The sequence below is a fragment of the Punica granatum genome, chromosome 4 (genome assembly GCF_007655135.1).
Source record: "Punica granatum isolate Tunisia-2019 chromosome 4, ASM765513v2, whole genome shotgun sequence".
NCBI classification, from domain to species: Eukaryota; Viridiplantae; Streptophyta; class Magnoliopsida; order Myrtales; family Lythraceae; genus Punica; species Punica granatum.
The window spans coordinates 39,776,590-39,790,423 of NC_045130.1; the positions used below are offsets into that span (position 1 = coordinate 39,776,590).

Sequence of the window (13,834 nt, forward strand, 5' to 3'; positions counted from 1 at the left end):
TATTTTTCGATGGGAAAAGGGCGGTAGCCCGGAATATTGTCAAGACATGTTATTACATGCATTCATTCCTTTCCTTCATGCTTATTAGTGAGCGGGCAGATGTATTTGTATTATCACTTCATGTTTTTCTCTTTGCCATTGCAAATCTACTGTATTTTTTTCTATCCTTATAATTTTCTCTTGAATATTTTACTCTTATTCGTTTTTGTCATTAATGGGCTTTTATAGATTTGCTGAGAAAAAAAAATAGTGAGCAAGCAGATATTTGGGCCCACAACACAATGTCCGAAGATGGGCAGCCCTCGGCCAAGTAGAAGCAATAAGCCCGTGAATGCCAGTCATCATACAGTACGTGGACCTGTTCCGGTTATTTGATTTTGAATGCACGGATGATGTTGCTCGGCTAATCATACGGATGGTCAGTCCGATATTCAAGGTTGGACCAAATGTTGTTGTGGCCCATATATAATGTTTCCTCAAATTATTAATTAATTGCAATGTTGTTTCATGTCATTTCATTTGTTCGGTCATCATTACATCGTTCCAAAATGAGCAGACTAATTACTTTCTTCGATGGAGACCAAATGAGAGTAGTCGGTTGTACGTTTTCTATTGGCGGCCCAATGAACACAGACACATCGTATATGCGATTTCCTTCATTTTCTTCTCTTTTCTTTGGCGTAAATACTAAATACAAATTTGTCCAGTGAAATTTTGAGACCACAAGAATTTTATATATATATTGGAAAGACCGCAAGAAGTTTTTATAGGTTCACCAAGTTTCCGGGAGGAGTTCGGAAATTATTTTTTTGGGAATATTTTAATATTACTCCTTTTTTTTTTTACTATGATTCATATATTTGAATGCTTTCCTTTAAGGCATACATGATATTTAGAGATCCAATAAGTCTCGACTAATTAAAGAAAACAAAATGGTTTTGTCCAAATAATTGAGGAACTTTGTCCGCACATGTCTTCATATAATATCTCTGAAGATAACACAAACATGTGGGTATGCTATAAAATAATAAACCAGTCGTCGGGTGAACAGAACAATGAGGACCTCAATATTCAATGTTCTATATTTTATATCAAAAGAAAAAAAAAATAAAAAAAAAAAGAAAGGAAAGTGTTCTATATTCAACCCCACATGCTCATCTTCACCAATGCAAGAGAAAGACAAAGCCACCCCAAAACAAAACGGAACAAGCCAAAACAAAACAAAACGTACTGGTATATCGTGACTTATTTTTTTTAAAAAAAAAATTGGCATTTTGTTTTTCTTCAGACCAAAGTGATGTTGCTTGTATCACGAGATGCGATATAACTAGCAAACTCAATTATATGCGCTCACAGTAAGGGTTCGAAATTCTCATTATATAGGCTTAGAAGTTAGAACACCGGGTGATGCGGCTCACAGTGAAGTGCCATATAATATGTAGCTCGCTAGTCAAGAAAGCCGGCTCCCCTTGTTTCTCTCATCCTTCGTCTCCGCATCTCCTGTCTCTCTTTCACAGAGAGAGCTTTCTATCTGCCGGTACAAGAAGCTGTATAGATTAGCCTGTAATTACATAGCCATGGCAGTTGGGCTGGCAGTAGCAAGTGAAGGAGGGGAGAGACACAACAATGGAAAGATAACTTCCTTTGTGATATTGTCCTGTATGATGGCTGCCATGGGAGGTGTTATCTTTGGTTACGATATCGGGATTTCAGGTAATTAAATCTCGTGCCATTTTGTTCCGGACCATATGTATACATTCGTTTGCTTTGTGAAGCCCGAATTTATAACATATATATATATATATATAGTCATGTATGTGTTCATGTAAATTAAGGTGGAGTGACCTCTATGGAGTCATTCCTGAAGAGATTCTTCGGGGAAGTGGACTCGAAGATGAAGCAAGACACCAATATCAGCAACTACTGCAAATTCGACAGCCAACTCTTGACCTCCTTCACCTCTTCCCTCTACATAGCAGGTCTCGTGGCTTCCTACTTTGCCTCATCGTTGACCCGAGCTTTCGGACGAAAGCCCTCCATCCTCGTTGGTGGGGCCGCCTTCCTAGCTGGTGCAGCCCTTGGGGGCGCGGCCTTTAATGTGTACATGCTGATATTCGGCCGAGTCCTACTTGGTATTGGTGTTGGTTTTGCTAATCAGGTAGGTGTCTACTTCTTTCACCAATTATAAACAGAATCAATTCGCAAGTCGTTGCACGCGCTACAATAGCTTAATATGGAATTTCCAGAACCTCGAGAAGCCTCTACATGCACAAGCTGACCGAATTTATGGCTCTTTTCTCAATTGTGCAGTCGGTACCTTTGTATCTCTCGGAGATGGCACCGTCGAGATACAGAGGAGCATTTAGTAACGGGTTCCAGTTCTGTGTCGGTATCGGGGCATTGTCGGCAAACATTATCAACTATGGGACCGAGAAGATCAAGGGCGGGTGGGGATGGCGGGTCTCCCTAGCTCTAGCAGCAGTTCCCGCTTCGATCTTGACTGTCGGAGCCCTCTTCCTGCCCGAAACGCCAAACAGCCTTATCCAACGAGGGGACAGTAACGAGAAGGCTAAGTCGATGCTCCGGCGAATACGAGGAACTAATGATGTCGAGGCAGAGTTTGAAGATCTTGTTAAGGCAAGCGCGGTCTCGAAGACCATTGACCGGCCATTCCGAAAGATCACAGAAAGAAGATACAGGCCTCAACTGGTCATGGCGATAGCTATCCCATTCTTCCAGCAAGTGACTGGAATCAATGTGATTGCATTCTATGCGCCTATTCTTTTCCGGACGATCGGTCTGGGGGAGAGTGCTTCACTCATGTCGGGGGTAGTGACCGGAATCATCGGCACCGGGTCGACCTTAATTTCGATGCTTATAGTCGACAAGCTGGGGCGGCGGACATTGTTTATTTGGGGGGGCGTCCAAATGTTTGTGTCACAAATAATGGTAGGAGGAATCATGGGAGCAAAGTTAGGAGACCATGGTGGAGTGAGCGGAGGGTGTGCCTATTTAGTCATATTTCTGATCAGTGTCTATGTTGCGGGGTTCGGGTGGTCGTGGGGCCCGCTCGGCTGGCTTGTCCCGAGCGAGATATTCCCTCTTGAGATCCGGTCGGCAGGGCAGAGTATTACGGTGGCAGTGAGCTTCTTCTTCACCTTTATAGTCGCTCAGACATTCCTGACGATGCTGTGCCACTTCAAGTCTGGGATTTTCTTCTTCTTCGGAGCGTGGGTGGCTATCATGAGTGTGTTCGTGTATTTGCTGTTACCGGAGACGAAGAATGTGCCGATCGAGCAGATGGATAGGGTGTGGAGGGAGCACTGGTTCTGGAAGGGAATTGTGGAAGATCAGTATGAGGCCTGTAAGAAGGATGACGGTGGCATTACGACTTCATCAGCCTGAGCTGAGTTCGATCATAATCAGATTTCGAGCAGCTCACAATGTTTCTATTTTAACCTTACCTTTACGAACTTCAGACCGAAAAATTACACTACTATCAATTTACCCAAAAATAAAATAAAAATTACACTATACTATCGATTGTAATTGTAATGCACGCGCTAAATAAAAATCTTTATAATTCAGAGTGGGTGTTACTCAATAATAGCAAGTCACTTAGAATGAAAAGAAATCCCATAAATTACTGGAAACTCACATTTCTTTTGTAAATATATCGGTTTCACGAGAAAAATAAAAAATTTGAACAAATTAAGATTGAAAATTTAATCAAATATGTGGTTGAAAATGGAAAAAAATTAAAATCTCATCCATGTGGACAAATTTTTAGTCACGGTTAGAATTTTATGTTACTTGTATATCCAATCAAGTATTGGTAACGTCCAATTTATGAGGATGTTTATCAAATCTAGCCAGTGCTATGCACGGGCCTTGCATCTGGTTTAAGTAATTTATCCCAATTAATTTATTAAAATATGTGTAACTTTCTTTATGTGCGTGTAACTTATCCCAATTAAGATTTAGTTACTTTACTCTAATAATTTTTATTAGGCTTCAACGGGTATCGCCAGGCCAGTCCCGGCCCACCTTGTCGTCGTCACTCGTCATAGGTCTATTACTGACCTGGCCTTACTATGGGCCGAACATCCTGCCTAAACCAGGCAGAAAGTTGGACCTCGACGGCCGTGGTGTGCTGGATAAAACGGGTCTGCTGGGCCAGGCTGGGCGGCGGTACTGACCAGCCCGTTGTGGTCCCCGTCAAAGGGCCAAAAAAAAAAAAAAAACAGACGAGTCGAGCTCAAAGCTCAAAGCCATTAGCAATCAGCGGAGGTGAAGGTGGTGGTGGGTTCAGTCAGGGGTGGACGTGAATGCCTTCCTCAACCTTCTGCCATGGCTGCTGAAAACCACCACCTTCTGCTTCTCGCATTTCTGTTGTTCTTCCAGGTAATTAAGGCACCGAGCTTTCTGCCGACTCGAAGCAGACAGCTTGTTATGGTTAAAACATATATTACTGGTCCTTTGTTTCTTGTCTGGTTTCACCTACTACCTCTGATGGGGTTGCAGAATACTGAATTGTTTGCTTCTGTTGATTGATCTGGTGTGAGTTTTCAATTTGGTTCTTTAATATGTATTGGAAGTTTAGAAATTTACGAGTCCATTCTTTCAGTGCACTGCGGAAATAGTTCTTTGATGAAAGGGAGCAGCTCTGTAGTATTGTTTGCTCACTTGATTCTGATTCGCAGGCATATGGGCATGAGACAGAGAATTCGGGTCACTACCCAATTGTCATTAGCACGTGGCCTTTCGTAGAGGCTGTAAGGGCTGCTTGGGCGGCCGTTGATGGGGGGTCCTCGGCCGTGGACGCGGTTGTGGAGGGCTGCTCTGCGTGTGAGGAGCTGAGATGTGATGGTACAGGTAATAGCCTGATTTTCGGCATTTAGGATTCTTGGTGAGTCTGCTCCATTTCCCTTCTGCGTTAGGTAGACTTGTCCAGCTAAATTCCGATGCATCTAATTTTTTGATGGCACATTTTGAGAATTATGCAATGCATTGGCTCTCTACGGGCAAACCTATGAGAATTTCTTGAAAACTAAAACGAGTACGTAGCAACTTTGCTGTAAATTTCCAGGTACAGGGTTCGATTGTCTCCCTCATCCCTGCAAGGTCCAGCCCTGCACATGATGAAGTACCACCCATTGAAGATGTTCTAGCCTCTAGGTGCTAGGTTATGACTAGAACGCATTGCATGTGTGCGCTTATGATTGTGAATAAATATTTAGAGTGTAAAACTGCATGTTAGAGTTAGTCATTCCTCAGAAAGATTCTTATAATAATGTGAATAATGAATGGTATTCTGCACAGTGGGACCAGGAGGAAGTCCGGATGAAAATGGAGAAACAACAATAGATGCTCTGGTCATGGATGGGGTGAACCACTAATTCTTCTCGTCTTTCATTCAGCATGTCTTTCCTCTTCTAGTGCAACATGAAAATTGAAATACATCATTTCTGTTTTCTTGGCCAAGGGCCTGCCTAGGTTACAATGGAGGTTGGAGCTGTTGCTGCCATGAGGTATGTAAAAGATGGTATTAGAGCTGCAAGATTAGTGATGGAACATACGGGACATACTTTGCTTGTGGGCGAACGGGCATCAGCTTTTGCCATCTCAATGGGTCTCCCAGGGCCAGCAAATCTTAGCTCCTCAGAGTCTATGGAGAAGTGGACAAATTGGAAAAATAATTGCTGTCAACCTAATTTCTGGAAAAATGTTATACCTGCTGATGGTTGTGGTCCCTACCAACCCGGGGACAGAGGGAACACTTGCTCCAAGGACAACTGGGTTGGAGTTATTGAATTAAAGTCGACTCATGTTGAAAGGCATAATCATGACACCATCTCAATGGCAGTTATCGATAAAGTAAGTTGAGTATCAATTGAAGCAGAGCTTTGTGAGATATGCAATAGTTTTCTATTCTAGCCCACTTTCTTCTCTTGTGCAGGTGGGGCATATTGCTGTAGGGACATCAACCAATGGTGCCACATTTAAAATCCCTGGGAGGTAAGATGACCATGATTACCACCGAATTAGCGATTCATAAACTAAGCTTCTTGCTTCTCATCATGAGTCACCTTTTATTCCTATGAGACATGAGTGCTGTTTTATGGGCACGCCTTATTGTAATATTCTGGTTCTTGTGGTAAGATACGCTGCTGATAAGCATTTTCGACGTAGCCATGCCTCCTTCCTGTGCTATTATGAGTCTTAATTAGGCTAAATCCCTACATATATCTTGGGCAGTGATTGTTATTTATTTGTAGTAGCGTAGATGCGAAGAAGATATATTTTTCCTGAACTGCCAGCAGAATATGCAAGGAAAGTGAATGTCGATGGAATGTATGAGTAGGTGTACTCTTCTTGAGCATGAATGAGTAAATGCATCACGTTTTGTGGTTTCCTTACTAAGGAGGTATTATCAGATTCTATTGTTTCACATGAACGAGCAGTTTAATATGCGACTTGATATCCGGATAAAGGACAGAACTATACAGAAATGTTTGAGTCTGTATTTCCACTTTGGAAACGATGTTGTGTACTTTCCTCTTCTTGAGTGGACAATTAACTTTTCTATTTCAGTGAACCTTATGATTGCTTCTTCTTGTTCTTGAGTTTCCATTTTGCAGTATAACTGCAAATAAAAAGTAGCATTTATTCTGGTTCTGCTTTGTGATAGACTAGCTCCTGCTGATCGGTGTGGGTGAAAATTTCTCCTAATTGCAGGGTGGGGGATGGGCCAATTGCTGGATCATCATCTTATGCTGATAATGAAGTTGGTGCTTGTGGAGCAACAGGTGACGGTGACATCATGATGCGTTTCCTGCCATGGTAGCTGTCTCATATTATCTACAACTCCTTTTCTCATCTTGCCCTGCATCCAGTTCAAGATTCTTTTTCTTGCAATAGTTGATGTCTAACATTTTCTTAAGCATTTTCTTGGCTCAAGTAATGTCTGTGATTCAACTTTTGCTGCAAACAAGCAATGTTGAGCCATTTTTGGGTATTTTGCAGTTATCAGGTCGTGGAGAGTATGAGACTGGGAATGGAACCTAAGCTCGCAGCAAAGGATGCCATTTCAAGAATTGCGAGGAAATACCCAAACTTCGTAGGTGCTGTTTTCGCCATCAATAGGAGGGGCGAACACGCCGGGGCCTGCCACGGTTGGACGTTTCAGTATTCCGTGAGAACCCCTGGAATGGATGACGTCGAGATTTTTACCGTAATACCTTGAATTGAACTTGGAAATACACTCATGTTCTGCACTCGTGCCATTGTTTGTATAATTCCCAATAAGAAGGTTATGTTGTTGCCATGCAATATATATTCATGAAATCTGTCAGTTGGTTGTACTTTTATGAGTAAAAGGAAATTGTGCTCACTCCCAATATATTAGTTTTATTTCGAGTGAGACCCTCTGCACACACGCCCTTATTAAATAAATTAAACATGGATTGTTGCTAGTAGGACTTTCCGTATTTGATTGAGCTTTTACGTTAGACAAATCTCTTTAATTGACAACCGGAGACCAGTGGTGATGGAAGGGGGAAGACTTTCTGAATTTTTATCATATGACTTTTGTCTTTCTTTTGGCACCTCAAGTCAAAGTCTTCCATCTTCCTCTCTTTGGAATCTCAGAAGGCCATATGTTATCACCATCGTTTTCTTCTTCATCCCCAAGTTTTGCCACCCTTCCATAGCCTCTGTAGTCGCCCATCTCATCGCTGGTGGCAGCTCATCCTTGCTCCTGCAATGTCCACTCCCGGAGAGTAAGCTTCCTTTCCTTTTCTCTCTCAGTACTACAGCTATTAAGATGTTTACTACATTTGAATTGAAAAGCAGCAGCAGCAGCAGCAGTATTAAAATGATTCCACTGATGGCCATAGACGATACACAGAAAAGGAATGCAACCATCAGATAGGGATGTATTATTTACATGGTGATATCACGATTTCTTATTAGAAGCTATGGGCGTCTGATGACAGAATTTCTGAGATTCTCTGTGCAGGTATTATCGGTCTCTGCCGCCAGTGAGCAAGACCTATGGAATGGCATGCTTGATGACAACAGGTGCACTGTACCTGCAGCTCTACAAGCCTTGGACCATAGCTCTCTCTTATGAACTCGTTTTCAAGCTTTTTCAGGTCAATTGAGCTGCTTCTTCTTGTCATCTCATGAGATTGCCAGCTTCATTTTCCTGAGCTTTTACAGTTTGAAAGAGACTAGTTTTGTGAAGAATTTGGAATAATGGGGTTTAAAGTTAGTGGTGATTTGTAGGTTTGGAGGATTATAACCCACTTTTTCTTTCTCGGGCCATTCTCATTTCCATTTGCGTTTCGGCTTATAATTATGTAAGAGAACTTTGCTATGCGTGCTCTCTGTTTTTCTTTTTTGCTCAAAACGTGTGCTCTCTGTATTACTTCTTGTATATTTTGACTTGCTTACGCCACAATTGCAGAGCAAAGTATGGGGTTTCACTTGAGAGAGGACCCTTTGACAAAAGGGCTGCTGACTACTTGTGGATGCTAATCTTCGGAGCAATATCACTTCTGGTAATTAAGACAGCAACTGCAACACGTATTGCTCTTCACAATATTAATGAATTCTGCTGGTCTCATCGAGATGTGGAAAGCACTAGATGTTTGTGGTTGAGTGGCCAGATCCTCGTGATTAAATCATGTTAGCTCCATGCTTTGTTTCCTTAAGTCAGATTCTAATTATAAAATCAATTCATATACCGGTAATGGCAGCGATTCCTCCTCTGGGGTCGCCTTTCATGGGGCCTTCCTTGGTTTTCATGATCGTCTATATTTGGGGCAGGGAATTCCCGAATGCGCGCATCAACCTCTATGGAGTTGTATCGCTTAAGGTACTTCAATATATCATTCACTGTGCAAAAGCTAGCCTTCTTATGCCAGTTCTTGACCCTTAATGACATTTGCTTCTAGCTGATGTTGTATGTGTCCAGTAAAGTTCGACTCATGTTCCGCTCGAACTCCAAACTGATATCAGTATCGATTCTCGACTTCTGCTGTGATCTTTCAGGGGTTCTACCTTCCATGGGCAATGCTTGCACTCGACCTAATCTTTGGGGACCCATTGATGCCTGACATCCTCGGAATGGTCGTTGGACATCTGTACTACTTCCTAACAGTACTTCACCCTCTTTCCGGTGGGAAATTCATCCTCAAGACTCCCCTCTGGGTGTATCCTTAAGTCCAGCTCGAATCAGTCCAAAGCTCAAAAATCTCAAATATATACTCTCTTTACATGTGAAATCCTTAAGAGATGGCTATTTCCAGACACAAGATAGTTGCCTATTGGGGCGAGGGTGTCCAGGTGAACGCTCCGGTCCAGGCCAATCCATCAGCCGGAGTTGCTTTCAGAGGAAGAAGCTATCGTCTCGGTGGAACCTCCCGAACAAGCAGCACAGGTTTGACAGAGGAAGCACGGACTGGTGCTAGTGACAGTAATGCTAACTATTCAGGACAGCAGACCAATTCGGAAGGACTTGCTTTCCGAGGAAGAAGTTATAGACTCGATGGCCAGTAGCTGGATCTCTTCCTAATGTTCCTCTACAAATATGTTTGCGAGAATGTGCTCTACGCACGAATTTGTGATTCTGCTTTCTTTCATGTCCATTCAATGAATGATATGAAGGCTTGATACGATCAATCCGAGCTTATATAATGTAAATTTTCGATTCAGAACAGTTTCGATGGATAATGTGATACATTTGGAGGAATAATGAGATATAATCTAATGTGTAATATATAAAAGCGGAAAAGCGAAATCGTGGGAGTTTCGTTTGAGAACTCTAGACTCTTTGCTCGAATCACTCCATTTAATAATTCATAGCTCCATATGAATTGACCTTTCATTTTTAGTTAAATGAACTTATACTATATTTTATTGGTGTTATATTTAACGAATGTTAAAAAAATTGTCTAAATTATATGCGTGTAATAATATATAAAAAAATTGTTTGGAAAAATTAAAAGTTTCATCGATAATCGAAAGAACTCATTGAATTACGTGGTATGCGTCAAGTTCAATGTGCTAAATTCTCTATAAATACTCGACAAAATTTCTTTTATCCATCATCTTTCTATTCGCTATGCTTTTTTTCTTGAGCACTCATATATATTACAATATTATTGTCTCTTTATAAGTATATTGTTTATTTTATATATTTAGAGTACATGTTTATTTATTGTGATCACATTTTTACTTATGTGACTGCTTTTTTAATATGTTTATATCTAATATTTATTTGTAAGTCACACGTGTTGATTATTTATTTTGTAAAAAAATAAAAAATTTACCGTGCAATACGCGAGATGAACTAGTTATAAAAAGTGCCTCTTATGATCATCAAATTCAAAGAAACTCTTAGAATAATTCTAGACCCGATTAAAAAGGGCAAGTGGGGCCATGACCTGACCAAGGAGTTCTTGCCCAAATTAGATCCCATTTTGAAAATATTTTTTATAATATATTTCTTCACAAACTATTTCCCATAATAGACTTATACTATCTTTCATTTACTTCTAAAGTCCCTGAAATTTTTTCATCATTTTATTTTAAGTCCCTTTCCTAAATGTAAGAGAATGAAAACTTATAATAAACTAAAAGGAGGCATGATTGAACAAATGGAGAGAGGGGCATGATTGAACAAACGGAGAGAGGGGTGGTGGGGGCCCTAGGAGTGGGCACAATTCGATTTATTTCGAAGAATCGTTCAGAAACAAAAATATATTTCAATTAATTTTGGGATATAATCTCGAACTATAATAAGCTTATGAGGAAAATCGAGCAAAACATAACTGATTTTTCCATTCGATTAACCGGTTATTCATATTTTTAAAAGAATATTAAAAACTAAATAAAAATAAATGGGCTTCGCTTAGTAAGATGCAATTCTTACGGGTCAAATTTTAAATTAAAGCAATTTTTTAGTGCATAATAGTGTTTTATTGATTTATTTTAAAAATTTTAAAAATTTATTTCAATATGAAAGTCAAATTTTATTTTAATTATTTTAGTATTTTCATCTTCGGAAATATAATCTTAACCAAAGCCCCTCTGTTCAATGAATTGCGTTTCTGGCGAAGTGAATATATTTAAGTCATTAATTGAATTTTTGGTTAAAATATCACATTGAATTAGACTGATCAATCAATTTGAGTATTTCAATTCTTTTTTATTTGACTCGGTTCGGTGGTTTAGTTTGAGTTTTTAGTCTTTTTACATGTTTGGGGGTCCCATCCCAACGTCGACCCCTACCATCATGAATGGATTGGCCTTTTCTTTCCTTTTTAACTTTAAATTTCAAAGAGAAATTTTAAATTAAATAATGAAAAAGTTATAGGGTCCCTAAAAATGAATAAAAGATAATATAAGTTTATTGTGGAAAATAATTTGTGAGGAAATCTATAATAAAAAATAATTTCAAAAATAGATCTAGTTTGAGCAAACACTCCTTGACTATGTCCAAGTGTAGTACTTGCCAGTAACCTCACTTTCTAGAAGGAGTAGAAGATTGGGCACCCACAGTCAACTGTGACGTCACTTTTCATACCGACACCTTAATGAATCCCCCGACCCGCAAACAATTTCGAGATTCTCTTATCACTTTCGTGTGTTTTTGTTCCCTTCTTTTTTCTTTTTCTGGAGACATTTTTTTTATCATACTTATTATTCAATCTCACTCTATATTGCATTATTATTATTAGTAGTAGTAAATTTCACAAGAAGAATGAATAAGAAAAAGAGGGCCTTCACAAACATTCAAGGGCGGCGGGTCGCAGGGGTTGGTAAGTTGCCTAACAATACATAATATTCTAATTATGGAATTTGTACCTTATATTTTTAAATTAATTTGATAAAAATGTTGTACGTGTTTCCAGAGTAGTTGAAGCACATAATTGCATGTTTCTCCGTGTGTACCCGAAACTATACTTACTGTGCTCTAAGACTCTCTCTATTTAGTGAATGTCAATGTAACATCGCAAATTTCCTTATATCATATGACTTTGTAAAGATATTGTTTGATGAAAAATATTATTTGAACACATAAGAATTTATTACATATTTCAATTTAAAAGAATTAGTTTGCATTTATCATTAAGATTAATGAGATAGACTTGATGTTTAACTTTACTGGTGTCGATATTGTTTTTAAAACCATCACCTCATCAGCATATTTCACCGCCATACTTTTGAGCTCTTTATATTGACCTCATTCATTTGTCCATTCATTGCAAGTCATTCTTAAAAATTGAGATTGAGAGAGAGGTTGAGAGATGGAGAGGAGCAGAGAGCTTGGAGTAGAAAAAAAAATATTATTATAGAAAATTAGAAATTCGATTATTCTTCGATGTTTCGGAGTATTAAGCCTTGTCAAGGTGAGTAACATATCCTTAAACTAGTATTTTTATTATCATTATAATAGTATTTTTAGAATTATATTGTCATGACCATGTCAGTTTACGGATCATACATGTATTTTTATACGATCGGTCACGATATTTGGAAATGAGAGTGATGTTTGAGTTGTGCAACCGAGATTGATGGGAGTTAGTGAGTTCTGTGGCGCCCTGAGCCAGTTGTAAGCCGAGCAGTAAGAAATGGCTACCTGGAGCAGAGAGGCTGCAAGTGTAGAGCTGTACTGCGGTCGGCAGCTGGGAAGGGGTACAAGGATGATCTGAGTTCTCGAAGTCTCAACGATATTTTTATGATATTATTGACCTCGTGTTATGATCCGGTTAGTTTAGGTTGTAGTTATTCACTAGGCGTCAAACTCACCCCAAATATATACTCGGTATTTTACAAGTCTAAATGGCGGTGGAACATTGACATTTTTCGAGATTTTGACTCGTTCGGTTGAGATTGTAATTTTCTGAATATTCTTTATTTGTATGAAAATTCATTTGTATTTATCTTATAAAAATTTCGGATCTTACAGCCAAGCAAAAAAATAAATTACATGACGATATATTTCATCCTTTTTTTTTTGGTGTGCAATCAATGGATTAGTATGTTCAAATAAGAGAAAAACCAGTTAATACTGAAAATATAGGTAATCTCATGATAGGCTTTTATATGTTGTTAATATTATTATCTTGAGGAATAATTTGACGGTGATGATGATAAACAAAAATGTAATAATCAATCGATGTTCGGTATTTTTCTTTCTAAATTTATCATTATTCTAGATGAACAAAAGAAATTATGGATCCCACGAGAGTATGCAAAATTTACAACTACTGAGAGTAAGAGACCTTAATTCAAAGGTCAAATGTCAACGCGAGGACAAAATTAAACTACAGAAGTTAAGCAGATGACAAATTTTAGATAATAGGCATTTTCTACACATCCATCCTTCCCTATAGCTGTGAAAATGAAATGGTATTTTCCTTTTCCTTTTAAAATATTATTATATATATATATATATATATATTTTGGATTTAAAATCGATGTCGTATTGTGGCTGGGGAAGAAGTTTGATGGGACCAAAGCATACTTTTATTTCAATATGAAAGTGAGACTTTATTTTAATTATTTTAGTATTTTCATCTTTAGAAAAATAATCTTAATCGAAGTCCTTTCGTTCAATGAACTGCGTTTCAGCGAAATGAATATATTAAGTCATTAACCGAATCAATTTTTTGTTAAAATATCGCATTGAATTAGACTGATCAATCGATTTGAGTATTTCGATTCTTTTTTATTCGACTTGATTTGGCGGTTTAGTTTGAATTTTTGATCTTTTTACATGTCTAGGGGTCTCATCCTAACATCGACCTCTACCATCACAAAT

General features: G+C 38.8%; 3 protein-coding genes across 7 annotated transcripts; all 3 read left to right on the forward strand.

Moving 5' to 3' along the window:
• Positions 1-1,353: 1,353 nt before the first annotated feature.
• On the forward strand, positions 1,354-3,587 carry LOC116203637 (hexose carrier protein HEX6-like). Of its 3 annotated transcripts, none has more exons than XM_031535456.1 (3): positions 1,354-1,713; positions 1,836-2,158; positions 2,311-3,587. In XM_031535456.1, exons 1-3 carry the CDS (start codon positions 1,578-1,580, stop codon positions 3,403-3,405), a joined length of 1,554 nt encoding a protein of 517 aa, XP_031391316.1. In that variant the 5' UTR covers positions 1,354-1,577; the 3' UTR covers positions 3,406-3,587. The 3 variants fall into 3 exon arrangements, with proteins under 3 accessions (XP_031391316.1, XP_031391317.1, XP_031391318.1); XM_031535457.1 differs by having other exon boundaries at positions 1,980-2,158; XM_031535458.1 differs by having other exon boundaries at positions 1,573-1,713; positions 1,810-2,158.
• A 640-nt stretch (positions 3,588-4,227) lies between these two features.
• On the forward strand, positions 4,228-7,423 carry LOC116203638 (probable isoaspartyl peptidase/L-asparaginase 3). Of its 2 annotated transcripts, XM_031535460.1 has the most exons (7): positions 4,228-4,404; positions 4,704-4,875; positions 5,323-5,387; positions 5,497-5,877; positions 5,960-6,018; positions 6,739-6,843; positions 7,027-7,423. In XM_031535460.1, the coding sequence occupies exons 1-7, from the start codon at positions 4,351-4,353 to the stop codon at positions 7,244-7,246; spliced, it is 1,056 nt and encodes a 351-aa protein (XP_031391320.1). In that variant the 5' UTR covers positions 4,228-4,350; the 3' UTR covers positions 7,247-7,423. The 2 variants fall into 2 exon arrangements, with proteins under 2 accessions (XP_031391320.1, XP_031391321.1); XM_031535461.1 differs by lacking the exon at positions 4,228-4,404 and having other exon boundaries at positions 4,799-4,875; positions 5,486-5,877.
• Positions 7,424-7,651: 228 nt separating this feature from the next.
• On the forward strand, positions 7,652-9,814 carry LOC116203639 (derlin-1-like). Of its 2 annotated transcripts, XR_004156276.1 has the most exons (7): positions 7,652-7,781; positions 8,021-8,156; positions 8,290-8,363; positions 8,471-8,691; positions 8,833-8,881; positions 9,058-9,218; positions 9,315-9,456. XR_004156276.1 is itself a non-coding variant. In XM_031535462.1 (6 exons), the coding sequence occupies exons 1-6, from the start codon at positions 7,765-7,767 to the stop codon at positions 9,226-9,228; spliced, it is 636 nt and encodes a 211-aa protein (XP_031391322.1). In that variant the 5' UTR covers positions 7,652-7,764; the 3' UTR covers positions 9,229-9,814. The 2 variants fall into 2 exon arrangements, 1 of the variants encoding a protein (XP_031391322.1); XM_031535462.1 differs by having other exon boundaries at positions 8,471-8,589; positions 8,763-8,881; positions 9,058-9,814.
• Positions 9,815-13,834: the final 4,020 nt, after the last annotated feature.

Bases quoted from the DNA above. Each gene is read 5' to 3' on its own strand.
- LOC116203637 (XM_031535456.1), top strand. From the start codon at position 1,578: ATGGCAGTTGGGCTGGCAGTAGCAAGTGAAGGAGGGGAGAGACACAAC. The intron at 1,714-1,835 runs GTAATTAAATCT...ATGTAAATTAAG, and splicing joins TTACGATATCGGGATTTCAG to GTGGAGTGACCTCTATGGAG. The intron at 2,159-2,310 runs GTAGGTGTCTAC...TCAATTGTGCAG, and splicing joins GTGTTGGTTTTGCTAATCAG to TCGGTACCTTTGTATCTCTC.
- LOC116203638 (XM_031535460.1), top strand. From the start codon at position 4,351: ATGGCTGCTGAAAACCACCACCTTCTGCTTCTCGCATTTCTGTTGTTC. The intron at 4,405-4,703 runs GTAATTAAGGCA...TCTGATTCGCAG, and splicing joins CATTTCTGTTGTTCTTCCAG to GCATATGGGCATGAGACAGA. The intron at 5,878-5,959 runs GTAAGTTGAGTA...TCTCTTGTGCAG, and splicing joins CAATGGCAGTTATCGATAAA to GTGGGGCATATTGCTGTAGG.
- LOC116203639 (XM_031535462.1), top strand. The intron at 8,157-8,289 runs GTCAATTGAGCT...GGTGATTTGTAG, and splicing joins TCGTTTTCAAGCTTTTTCAG to GTTTGGAGGATTATAACCCA. The intron at 8,590-8,762 runs GTATTGCTCTTC...CGGTAATGGCAG, and splicing joins TAAGACAGCAACTGCAACAC to CGATTCCTCCTCTGGGGTCG.